The sequence below is a fragment of the Castor canadensis genome, chromosome X (genome assembly GCF_047511655.1).
Source record: "Castor canadensis chromosome X, mCasCan1.hap1v2, whole genome shotgun sequence".
Taxonomy (NCBI): domain Eukaryota; kingdom Metazoa; phylum Chordata; class Mammalia; order Rodentia; family Castoridae; genus Castor; species Castor canadensis.
This window is the reverse complement of record NC_133405.1, coordinates 1,883,779-1,896,660: the sequence shown is the minus strand read 5'-3', so window position 1 is coordinate 1,896,660 and position 12,882 is coordinate 1,883,779. Positions and strand designations below refer to the sequence as shown.

General features: G+C 53.3%; 1 protein-coding gene across 6 annotated transcripts in view; it reads left to right on the top strand.

The window, feature by feature from the left end:
• Atp2b3 (ATPase plasma membrane Ca2+ transporting 3) overlaps positions 1-12,882 on the top strand; it is a 70,543-nt gene that overhangs the window by 43,125 nt on the left and 14,536 nt on the right. For all 6 annotated transcript variants that reach the window (XM_074064415.1, XM_074064413.1, XM_074064414.1 and 3 more), the window contains 7 exons: positions 99-186; positions 678-784; positions 1,880-2,071; positions 3,752-3,965; positions 4,262-4,473; positions 5,721-5,828; positions 8,424-8,606. In XM_074064415.1, the coding sequence (XP_073920516.1) occupies positions 99-186; positions 678-784; positions 1,880-2,071; positions 3,752-3,965; positions 4,262-4,473; positions 5,721-5,828; positions 8,424-8,606 (1,104 nt within the window). The remainder of the gene's footprint in view (positions 1-98; positions 187-677; positions 785-1,879; positions 2,072-3,751; positions 3,966-4,261; positions 4,474-5,720; positions 5,829-8,423; positions 8,607-12,882) is intronic.

The following is a 12,882-nucleotide window of genomic DNA, read 5'->3' as shown; positions in this document are numbered from 1 at the left end:
GCCTGGTGCTGGCTGCTCCCCACTCTGCCCAACCCTCCCACCCCACCCCTACCTGTCCATCCACCTTGGCTCTGCAGCATCCATGTGCTTGCCCCCAGATAGAACAGGAGCGGCTGGACAAGGTGTGGCCCAAGCTGAGGGTGCTCGCCCGGTCATCTCCCACTGACAAGCACACTCTCGTCAAAGGTAACCAAGCATACACACCCTCTTCCCAAGGTGGCTGGCACCAGTGCCCCTGAATGTTGTGTCATTGCTCCTGGGCACTCTAAGCCACACTCCCAAATGAGTCTCTAAGGCCTGCCTAGGAAGCAGGGACCTTTGTTCTAGATCCATTGCTTCTAGAGACTGGTAAATAGAAAATGCCCAAGGAAGAAGGGCCCATAGAGGCTGCCCACTCACTGGACTAGATGGGGAAACTGATGCCCAGAATGGGGAGATAATTATCCAGCCACACAGTGCTGGACCCTTCCATTCTACCAAATCAAACCACCTTGTATTACTAGGTGAAGGACCTGGGTGAGAGGCGGGGCTGGGCTGTGCTATTAAGGCCTGGGTCTTGATCCTGAGGGTGACCAGGAGCACGGAGGCAACCCAGCCCTGCAGTTCCTTTGACCAGACCACAAGGAGCTGTGATAACAGATGGTACCAGTCTTACCCTCCTTTGTTCTGTATTCCAGGGATTATTGACAGCACCACTGGCGAGCAGCGACAAGTGGTGGCCGTGACCGGAGATGGCACAAATGATGGGCCGGCCCTCAAGAAAGCAGATGTGGGCTTTGCCATGGTAAACCACCCAGTTCCAGCCAGTTGATCACACAGATGACACCTTGTGTCTCGTGGACATTAGCTTTGTTCCAAAAAGTAGGAGCCAGTGTAGGGCAAATTGCAGAATGCTTGAAGGTTCTTTCACATCCTGGCCACTCGGGCCCATATGGGCTCTTCCTATTAAGGGACGTGTGTATGATTTGTCTCAAGACATTTGGTGCGATGACTCCTGAAGTGACAGTGGGAGCCAGCTACACCATTAAGAAGGGAGCAGGATGCAGGGCTTGTCGATGATGTCACTCAAAATAGACTCTTGGCCCCAAATGTGATTAGCACTCTCTCGTGGGCTCTTCCTCTGCGCTTCTTTCCTGTTGCTCATATATAGCTAGTTCTTCCCTTAAAACCCTGATCCTCCTGAGCAGGGTGGCTGCTAGGCGCTGCCCATATGAGCTAGCCCTGGCCCCACAGGAAGCTGAGTTTAGCTGATGAAGTCAGCAGCTTGGTGGCCCCTATTCCCACCCTAGCAGAAAGGAGCACCCTTCACTCACCTCGTGTACAGTGTAGCACAGCAGGGGTAAAATCTATTCTTCCCAGATCCCCAACCTGAAGGGGAGACCAAGCAGAGCTTCTAAGGGCAGCAGCTTTCACAAGGTTAGGCCTGGGGTGGGGTGGTGGCAGGGTTGAGCAGCCCTGTAGGGCTGTAGCTGGTTCTGCATTTGTGTATTGGAGCAGCAGGGCGAGGATGGGTTCCTCAGCCTGCCAAAACCATGCCACTGGGGCCTTTTGGGGCCTCCTTAGATAGCCAGCTTCTGTAGCATGCTAGGAATAGACACAAGGCTAGTGAGTGGCCACTTTGCAGCAGCTGGGCCTTGTGTAAGGCTGTGTGAGTAGCCATGTCAGCAGCTCTGTGCTTCTGGGCAAAGCCCCTTCACAGTGACGCACAACCACTTGTTTGTAGCACAAGAACGTATTGGATAAAAGCGAGTGCTGTCCACAGCTGGCAGGGCCTTGTTTGGTAGGAAAAGGCACACAATCAGCCCAGGTGGGCTGGATGGTCAAGTAGGGCCAAGAAAGGGGCCCCACGGGCACTCTGTGTGTTTGTGTGCCACCCCAGGGCATTGCAGGGACTGATGTGGCCAAGGAGGCCTCTGACATCATCCTGACCGATGACAACTTCACCAGCATTGTCAAGGCCGTCATGTGGGGCCGCAACGTCTATGACAGCATCTCCAAGTTCCTGCAGTTCCAGCTGACAGTCAACGTGGTGGCTGTGATCGTGGCCTTCACAGGCGCCTGCATTACTCAGGTGGGCACCCGGAGCTCTCCCTCCCACAAGCCATAGGGCCAGCAGGAGGCAGCTGGTTTCTGAGGGCAGCGGCTTGGTCTGAAGAGCTCAGGCCTGAGGGCTGGGTTGAGCGCAAGTTTTTCTTTGCTGTTGATTGTTTTAACTGAAGTCAAATTCACATACCAAAATTCACCATTTTGGGGGTGCACAATTCAGTAGGGTTGTTTTAGTATATTCAGTGTTGTGCAGCCATCACCTCTATCTAGTTTCAGAGCACGTCCATCAATTCGAAGGGAAACTTTGTAACCATTGGCACTCACTCCCCATCTCCCGCTCTTGGCCCCTGGAAGCCACCAGTCTGCTTTCTGTCTCTGTGAATCTGCGTGTTGTAGACATTTCACATCAGTGGAATCAAATACCTGTGGCCTTTTGCATCTAGATCTGACTTAGCGTGTTTTCAAGACTCATCCATTTTGTGAGATTGGGCCGGTACTTCCTTCCTTTTTAATGGCTGCACGATTGTCCGTGGTATGGCTATGCCACACTGTGATTATCATTTATCAGCTGATTTCCACTTTGGGGCTATTGTGAGTAGTGCTGCCAGGAACACTCACGTCTGAATTTCTGTATGGACATATGTTTCCATTCTCTGGGGTCAAGGTCACACATGAATGTTAGGTTTCACCTTTGACAGCAACTCCTCCCTTTCTCAGCTGTCCCATTCTTCCTATTGGTAAGGGTCCAGAATTTATTTCTCCCCTGGTCAAGTTTGTTGTCAAAACATAGTTAATTTTTTTTGCTGTTCAGTTTGGTCCCATTAAAGACTTGTTATTTGAGATCTAATTTATATGACATAAATACACTGTAATGGCCGTTTTAACCTATTTTGATAGTAAAGTGCAGGGCTTTGCACTTGCTAGGCACTTGTTGACAGTCCTACTAAGGGGGCTTGAGCCACACCACCAGCCCCATTTTAAGCATTTTACAGTGTACAATTCAGTGGCTTTTAGTATGTTCACAGTGTTGTGCAACCATCACCACTGTGTATTACCAGAACATTCTACCACCCCAAAAGGAAACCCTGCACCCATTAGCAGTCAGTCCCTATCGTCATTCCCCCAGCCACTGGCACCCCTTCATACACTCTCTCTTTATAGACTTGTCAGTTCATCTCATTTCATTCGTGACACGTGGCCTTGTGCGTCAGACTTCCGTGAGGCTGATTTTTTTTTTTTTTGGCAGTACTGGAGTTTGAACTCAGGGCTTCACACTTGCTAGGCAGGTTTTCTACCACTTGAGCCACTCTGCCAGCCCTGTGAGGCTGATTTTTTAAGAGTAACTCACAGAGGATGATGAGAAGGCAGGTCGGGTTCAGAGTGTAAGAGATAAGGAGAGTAATCACTTCTCTGTGGTCCCAAATGGCAGCCCCCTGTCATTGGGCTGTTTCAGAGGCTGGAGTAGGTAACTGGGACTTTGGACCTCACTTTCAAGATCACTGATAGTCAGGAATCTGGAAGCCCAGATGAAAACCCTGCTAACCTAAAGGAAACCTGTGGGTGGAGAGGTTTAAGGGAGCAAAGTTCTGGTAAATTAACCCCAAGCGGGATTTCTTCCCAGGAGCTGCAGGGTTCCCATGGCAAGCCTTCCCTGTGCAGGCCCAGGTGGCTGGCCCATGGAAGACTGACTGTCCATTTTCTGCAGGACTCTCCTCTCAAAGCCGTGCAAATGTTGTGGGTGAACTTAATCATGGACACATTTGCCTCTCTGGCCCTGGCAACGGAGCCACCCACCGAGTCACTGCTGCTGCGGAAGCCATACGGCCGGGACAAGCCCCTCATCTCACGAACCATGATGAAGAACATCCTGGGTCACGCTGTCTATCAGCTCACCATCATCTTCACCCTGCTCTTCGTCGGTAAGTTGGCCCTGGGACACACATTCTCAGCTGCTGTGGCCAAGGCCTCATGCTCGGGCATGTGTGACACACGTCATCTGTATCTCCAGCCCAGCACAGGGCGAGACACAGCAGCTATTGATGGAATGATGAATGAAAAAGGAACTGGCCTGTTGCACCCCCTTAGCCCTCACTTCCCTACTGCCTTCTCTGCGTGTGCTCCAGTGGGTGTACCAGAGGCCGATGTGGTGAAGGACAGTGGTCACTGCTTCTCAGAGCCCCTACCTCCTGAGCCCCCACCTCTCTCCTCCCTCCAGGAGAGCTGTTCTTCGACATCGACAGCGGGAGGAACGCACCCCTGCACTCGCCGCCCTCAGAGCACTACACCATCATCTTCAACACCTTCGTCATGATGCAGCTCTTCAACGAGATCAACGCCCGCAAGATCCACGGAGAGCGCAACGTCTTCGATGGCATCTTCAGCAACCCCATCTTTTGCACTATTGTCCTGGGCACCTTTGGAATTCAGGTAGGAGAGGCAGCTCCACACTTGGCCTCCGCTACCTGCAAGGAGCAAGGACAGTGGGAACCAGAGCCCCAGGTCTCCCCCCGCCCCCCCCCCCCCGTACTGGTCTGTCTGTCTCCATTCACAGAACCAGTCCTGCCCTTCCTGACTTTCCCCTAACTCCTGCCCATGCTTCACTCCTGAACAGGCGTTCTTCATCCTCCAAACATCACTGAGCTCACCCTCGCATAACCAGGGGTGTGGTGTGCCTTTTCCTCTCACAGATGCTAGAAGTACCCCTCCCCTCCCACCCCCCACGGATCTGCCATTCCATTTCTAGCACCTAATTCCTACTGCTATAACTCTAGAAGGTTCTTTTGGAGACGTCTGATGTGTCCATGGCTGCCATGCCACAGTATCATGGAGAGGCTGGGCAGTCCAGCTCCCCAGGAGAGGCTGAATGTTCTAACATAGAGTGTCGTCAAACAAAACTTGAGGTATAGTTAGATCCATAGATCAGGAGATGAGTGCTGTTGAAAGATAATTCATTAATCACAGATCCTAAGAGCAGGACCGTGCTATATCATTGGGACCAGACAGAAATGCCAGTCAGGAGGCACAGTGGGGGAGCTTTGTCCTGGTTTCCACAGGACAGAATGAGTGACATGGAGCCAGTAGGCTTAGGATTGGCTAGTGAGAACCATTTCATCCCACTCTAGGGCTGCGGGGCTGTGGGTGGTGGCCACCACCTGGTCCTGGGAAGGATTGGGGTATGCTCGGGACTGGTTGGCTTGTACTTGAAATGCTGCCCCCTCCTGAAGTGGGGAGCAAGAGAAAGGTAGAGGCCAAGGAAAAGTGACCCTTATGTTATGGGGTCATCCAGAACGAGGGTGTCTGGCATGCGCAGGCAAGGTGGGTATTAAACATCAGATTTGCAGAAGCTGGAAATATGGTCAGTACAGCTGAGTCACACCTGAGGGCTAGAGTCAGTGGGTGCTTGGCACCTAGAGAAAAGGTGGGGGCTGGCATGTAATGGAGAAAGGAAGGGAAGGAACCCCAAGAAAGGAAAGCCAAGCCTCTCCCCAGGAAATGGCTCATCTGCCCAGGGGAGCCAGCAACCCGCTGACTCCGACCAAGATGGCCTGGCTCCCAAGAGGTTAGGCTGGTCTGGAAGGCAGAGTGGGTAGAGGGCTGGGCTGGATGAAGGGCAGCCAGGACCTGTGCTGGTGGTCTGCTGCTGCTAGACCCACCCCTCCCATCCGCCTCTGCAGATCGTCATCGTCCAGTTCGGTGGGAAGCCCTTCAGCTGCTCCCCGCTGTCCACAGAACAGTGGCTCTGGTGCCTATTTGTTGGTGTTGGGGAGCTGGTCTGGGGACAGGTGAGTACCAGCCTAGTCAGTTTTCTCACCCTGCCCCCTTCCAGTTGGCTTTGCTGATGGCACTTGTAATGAGCAAGATGCCAGGAGTCTTGGCCAACCCAGGGCTCCACTGCCCCAATTCCCTGCTCTGGAGCCTTGGAGCTTGCACCTGGGAAAGCACGTGACATCTTCAGGTGGACAGCCCTGCTCGACAGGGCTCAGTTCTGTGGCATACTGTGACAAGGTCACATGTGACAGCACCAGCAAAGAGAACACAAAAGGTGATTGCTGGGATGTCACAGGGCCCACGAAAACCACCCACTGCTCCTCTTTCCATGATGGTAGCCACAGATTTTTCCTTAAACCTGGGTGGCTTGGGGGTGCAGCTTGGTGGCAGAACAATTGTTCATTATGCATGAGGCCCCACGTTCCCTCCCCAGCATCAAAAAATCCCTACTAAATAATCTGGGTAAAGAGAGGTCTTGAGAAAAATTAAGAATTACAATTATTGTGACCTGGTGGAACGTGACAGAATCACACTACCAGACCTGTGGGCTGCAGCTGAAGCCACACAGGAGGCAGATTATAGTGCCCAGTGATTCAATCAGGAAGCAACAGCCTGGGTAGCTAGAGCCAATCAGAACCCAGGCATGGAACCAGCCCCACCTGCCACAGGTTCATGGGAGGGCTCCAGAAGCATTTCTCAAGAGTTCTGGACACTGGCATAGGAGTTGCGTCCAGGATCCACTTCTCTCTCTGTCTTAGCTTGGGCTGCCATAACAAAATACCATAGATCAGCCAGGTGTAATGGGCAAACCTGTAATCCCAGCTCCCAGGAGTTGGAGGTAGGAGGATTGCAGTCTAAGGTAGGGCCAAAGCAAAAAGCTCAAGATCTTATCTGAAAAATAAACTAAAACAAAAAGGGCTTGAGGTGTGGCTCAAGTGGTAGAGCACTTGCCCAGCAAACACAAATGCCCTGAGTTCAAATCCTAGTACAGAAAAAATAATTTTTAAAATACATCATAGATGGCAGCTTACACAACAGCCACTTATTTTCTCACAGCTTTGGAGGCAGAAAGTCTAAGATCAAGGTTCTAGCCAGTTCAGTTTCTGGTGAGGGCCCCTTCCCTGCTTATAGCCAGCCACCTTCTCACTGCATACTCACAGAGCCAAGGGAACTGGAGGTCTCTGGTGAATCCTCTCATAAGGGCACAAATCCAGTGGGATCAGGACCCCGACCTGATTACCTCGTTTAACCTTAATTATCTCCTTCTTCCCAAGTACTGCCACAATGAGGGTTAGGGCTTCAACACAGGAACTCAAGGTGGAGTGGGGGCAGAGTTTAGCCCATAGCACTCTGGGTTTTGTTTCTGAATCCACTGGTGCCCCGTCCCCCCTCCCAAGCTGGCTGCTGTGGATGCTGGCCTCTGTTGGTCCCTGGCATTAGTCCTCAGGGACAGTCTGCCCGATTCCTCCCTCTCCTTCCACTGCTGCACCTCCCCTTTCATGCCCACTCATGCCTGATTGTCCCATGGAGTCCCTTCACTTCCCACAGCCTGGACTCTACACATCCCACACAGTCCTGGTGGTGCCAGTCTCTTGTTGACTTTTGGGCTTCTAGTCCCTGGGACTTCAGATCCACCCCCACTCCTGCACCACTGCACATGGTGCCAGCCCCATGCGTAGCCCCTTAGGGCTACAGACTAGCCTTTTCAGTCATTAACTTTTTTCATTTACAAAAAATAAAACATGTTTCAGTGAAAAAAATCCAATGGAATGGAATTTCTGTGAAAAGGTCCTCAAGTCTGCTCCTGGCTGTGTTGATAGACTTCTGCTCAGATGCATAAGATAGACAGGATCCACCGTCCTTCATCCAGACAGAGAAATGCAAAGCCAGCACTTGCCTTCACTCCTACCTGACTCTTCCCCCTCCTGCCCTTCCCAGCTGCCACCCTCCTTGTCACCTCTCCCTCCTTGCCAGCCCTCGATCATGGGCCCTTTGCTAGGTCCTTCTTCCTCCAAGAGAGGCCAGGCATGAGCTTCCAGGGGTCTCCCAGGGAGTGGTACAGTCAGTGCTTGTTTCTCCCAGCAACCACGAGGGACAGCATGCATGGGGTATTGTCAGCTAGGAAGCCCACCCAAGCTGTGGTGTCCAGGGTTTTTCTTTGTCTGTCACCTGGGCATGCAGTGCCTGGATGGCTGGTCTCAGTGTCCATACCCTCTGTAGCCCAAGGCCCCCATCACAGATCACAATATTTGCATAGACTAGCAGGTGGTCCACTGGCCCCTGCGATCTACATGCCACTTAGGCGGGGTATTCCAAGTGCTGGCAAAAAAGGCCAGACCTGTCTTTACCGCATAGCACTGGAGAGGAGAGGAGCACTGATAGGCTCCTCTAGCTGCTCCCCAGTCCTTTGACTGGAGGAGGCTCAACGGAGGAGGAATGTGCCACAGGGACAGGGCAGGTTAGGAAACAAGAGTCTGCCAGGTGCAGGGGGTCAGCTGGAGTGTCAAGCCTTAGCTTGTGTTGGCAGGAGATGGGGCCTCTTCCTAACCGCAGCAGAACCTGCTCTGACGCCACCTCTGTTTGCTGTCCCTCAACTGTGGCTCCACCAGGTCATTGCCACCATCCCCACCAGCCAGCTCAAGTGCCTGAAGGAAGCAGGGCATGGGCCTGGGAAGGACGAGATGACCGATGAGGAGCTGGCCGAGGGGGAAGAGGAGATCGACCATGCAGAGCGGGAGCTTCGCAGGGGTCAGATCCTCTGGTTCCGGGGCCTCAACCGGATTCAGACGCAGGTAAGCTGCCGGTTCGTTTGCTTACCCTGCTGTTTCTGCCTTGAGAGGGTAGAACGCAGGCAAGAAGTGGAGAACGGGCTAGCAGAGCTCGTGACCAACAGGGAAGCCCCAAAGTCTTGCTGCCATGGGCACAGAGGCAGTTGCTGGTCTCCTCTTTGCCATCTGGGCGTGCCTGTCACTGGCTGGGGCACTGAGCTCTCCTTTCCCTGACACCGTCCTCGGGGCTGGGGACGGTGTCTCCCTACAGTGGGCTAAAGGTGTGTGCTGGTGACTAGTGGCTGTCTGTCAGGGGCCCGGATCAGCACTGTCCCCTTCACTTGGTGGGACTGCTCCCAGGTGGTGGGCAAATTGCATACTTGGGAAGAGACTGTCCATTTCAAAGACCCTTTGATGGGCTGGGGTTGTGGCTCAAGTGGGAGACAGCGCCTGGCTAGCAAGTGCCGTGCCCTGAGTTCAAACCGAGAACCACCCAAGAACCTTTGGTAAGCTCCCAGTTCATTGCAGTTTGCTGTAATTACTGTGCGAGGGCTTCATTTAGGAAGTGGATTCTGCCACCAAATTGGTCCTTTCTGTTCACCCAAATCTCCATAGGGTAGGGGGGCTGGTCAAGGCCAAGGCCATCAGCTACAGCTCCCTGTAAAGTCAGATGGCCACAACTATCACTCAGTAATAGGCGCTTGTGAAGGCTTCACAAGAGCCATGTGTCAGAGCCACCCTCCTCTCTGCCCCCATCTCCTCCTAGCCAACCTTCCTGCCAGAAGGTTCCATACTCACTGCCTCGCCACATCCTTCCCGTGTGCCTTCTCATGCCCACCACTCACAGAAACAGCTCTCACGCCAGCCTGCAAGACCTCCTTCCCGCTCCATCCTTACTGCTTCCCATTTGCCCTGGTGGCTTGCTGTCCCTTCAGAGTCTGCTCCTGACGACCCCAGTCTTCCACTCTGCCCATGCTTTGCCATGCCCCAAATCCCACAGGCCTAGTAGAGAGGGAATGAAGGCCTACCGGGGCCTTGCCTGAGCCCCAGCCCCTCCATCCCACTAGGTTACCAGCCCCGTCCGTCCACTGCAGCCTCCTGGCCTGGCCTGGCCCCTAGGCAGTTCCCCATAGCCCAGCCTCCCCTGGCATCCTTCAGATGATCTTGGCACTCTCACCACCTTGTCCTTATCTTAGGCTCTGGCCACCTTCTCTCAAGTGACAGTCCCACTACCTCTAATGTAGGTCCAATCACTTCTCCTCCTTAGGGTTCCACCAGCTAAGGCAGGACCATCTGGCTGGGTCCTCCTTGGGAGTCTGTTTGGGCAACTTCCTGGGGCAGGACCTAAGGCCACACCCCTCCCTGCCTCCAGCCTGGACTCCAAGCTGTCCTCAGTGTCCCGGGTCCCACTTTCCTTTCTAGTGCACACAGCTGCTCCCATACAAACCTCTGGGTCTGATGGGGCCCAGCCTGGGGTGCCCTTGCTTTTTTCCTGGCTGCGGCCCAGCCTCAGGAAACCCCAGTTCAGATCAGGCTCTGAACTCCCAGCCTCCTACCACTCCACTTGCTCTGCTCAGCTCAGCCTCTCTGACACCATCTCCACACTGGGGCCTTCAGAGCCTCTCTCCATTGTCCTGAGGATGAAGTCCGGGTTCCTGAGTGTGGCCATTCAGGCCTCAGCCTCTTGGCATCACCCTACTCCTCTCCACACCCCTGTAACCCTGGCTGCCTTTCCAGGTGTGCGTCTGCTCACCCACACTGCCATGCCTTCCTGCTTGCTGCTGTGTCCCCTCAAGGTCCTCTATTCATGCTTCAAAAGCCACCAAGACCTGTGAATCCTTCTCACATGGCTCCCTCCTGCCATCATGGGCCATCTGTGTACCCAGCCTAGGGCACTGAGTCCAAGCATGTCAGTATGCCCTGGGGAACTTTCCAGAGCTACAGAGTCCCCAAACTCACCCCCAGGGAAATGAGGCCTGCAGGGCTGGGTGAGGTGGCACCACAGAAGTCCATGTTGAAGGAACTCCCCAGGGTACCAGGGGCTTTTCCAACTCAGAACCAGGAGGCTGGAGTAGTGCCTTAAGCACCTGCCCCAGTGTAGCCATGGACGAATGCCCTAGGTCCACGTCTGAGTAGCGTTACCTTAGCTGTGAGCTGGACAGGATGCAGAGGGAGCCCAAGAGAAGAAGGGGAGTAGCTGTTGGAGCCATGGCCTGAACCTCATCTCCCAAATGAGAGTGCTGGTACCTCATGCACAGTGCCCAGGACGGGCCACGGGTACAGCATAGGGAGTTTTTGTTTTGGTTTTTTTTTTTGTTCATTCCCTGCAATAAGTATTTATGTGCTACATTTAAAGTACATCAAATGCCAGGGAACGGTCCTCATATCTTCCCCAGTGCTTATGTGGCCTCGCAACCGTACCTTCTAGGAGACTGTGGCCGTGGGTCTGCTGTCCCCGTTCTTGCCCAGGCAGGCTCTTGTGCTCATACCCTAGTTCCGCTGCAGCGCCCAAAAAGGGCTACAGCAGGATCTTGCTCCCTAGCCGCCTATTTCATTTCTGTCAGTGCAGTGCCAGGCAGTGTTAGCTTTCCTACTAGCTGAGACAGAAGCCCTGCCTCCCAGCTGAGGTGTCACTGGTTGCCTAGCCACCTGTACATGTCATGTTTTTGTATGCCTGTAGACTCCTGGGCTTGCCACTGCCGCCTGACTAGCAGAAGTGGGTCCCATCAGCTGCAGTTGTGGTGTTCTGTGCCATTCTGACTGCTGGCACCCTTGTAGGTACTTTACAAGCAAGAAAATGGGGCCCCAAGGGAAGGGACTGGTCCAAGGTCACTCCATGAGAGTCGGGGCTACGAGGGCCCAAGTCTTTCATGACAGTTGCCCAAACACATTGCTTTCTCCCTCAGTAAAGCCACTGTGATGCCTCCATGGGATCTTGACCCCCGTGGCTTTTCGGTTTGACTTTATCATGTTGTATTCACCATGCCTTTCAAGAATGCGGAACCAATCGGTTATTTTAGCTCAACTTTTTAAAAAGTGTCTGCTCTTTTCGATTCAAAATACCGGCTGAAAAACCAGAAATAAAGCCTGGGAGAGGCCCCTCAGGTTCCATCCATTTTTCTAGGCAGCTGGCTCCAGATTTCTGGATTCTGTGAACCACGAAATTGCTCCCCAGATTTCAGAGGCCTGCACATTTTCTGTTGCTAAGTAACCTACTTCCTTCTCTGTTCCACACTACCAGTATCAGTGCACCAGATGCCAGGGTGTCATTCCCGAATAAAAGCAAGTCCGTCAAACCCAGAACATGTAGCTTTTTGAACGCTCGTGACGTGGTCCTTTTTGCATTCTGTTGTAAACCCATGAGAAGGTTCACCAAATGGGCCTCGTTCCTGGCCCAGTTGCCTGGGCTTCTGGTGAGGGTGGGGGTGACTGATACGGTTGTCCCATGGGGATGCCGCACGGAACCAGGAGACACCAATGTAATCTGAGGCAGGAAAGGAATATTTCCCATTTCTTGTCACGATAAGTGTCCTCTCTTGAGAGAGACCTATCTCCATAGCCTAGATATATTTAAATCTGGGCAGGAAAGCCCCACAAGGGACTATGGCACCATCACATCAATCATCTCCCCGCCATGTGCCGACGCACAGTGCAGAGCTATGTCACCATGTGCATCACAGCTGCAGTCACAGCCGTGAGGCTCCCCTTCTCTCCCCAGCAAAGGAGTGAGCGAGCAGGTCGTGCTGGGCAAAAGGGGTGCTGGGAAGGCCCAGTAGAAGGATAATGAGGCTTTTCCATATCGCGTCCAAGGTCAAAATGACATCCATCTGCATTTCGGTTGGGGGAGGGTACAAAACAGTTTAGCTATCTTCTTCCAAGAAGCCCTGGCCCATGTCAGACACCTATCTGAATCTGGGGGGGGGGGGCTACATGTAACCGACTGCAGGCCTTGGGGTGCAGCAGGTAGTGAGGGTCCTTTCAGGCTCCAGAAATGCATGCTGGCTTTGTTGTGCGTGTCATCCAGTGAATTACATGGTACTTTCCAGAAGTCAGATCCACACTCCAAGAACAAAGAATCTCCCAACTGATGGGTCATTTGCTAAAATGAGGCCATGAGTGTGCCATGCTGCACACTCACGACCTAGGCAGTTGGTCAGTTGGTCTACTGATGTAGCCACTTGGCTGTAGTTCCTTGGGACCCCACTGCCTGTGTCTGCTCCCCAACATGACAGTCAAAGGTGAGATCAGGAACTCCAAAGCCGGGGACGTCTGGTGGGATTTATCCACAAGGCTCTCCCAG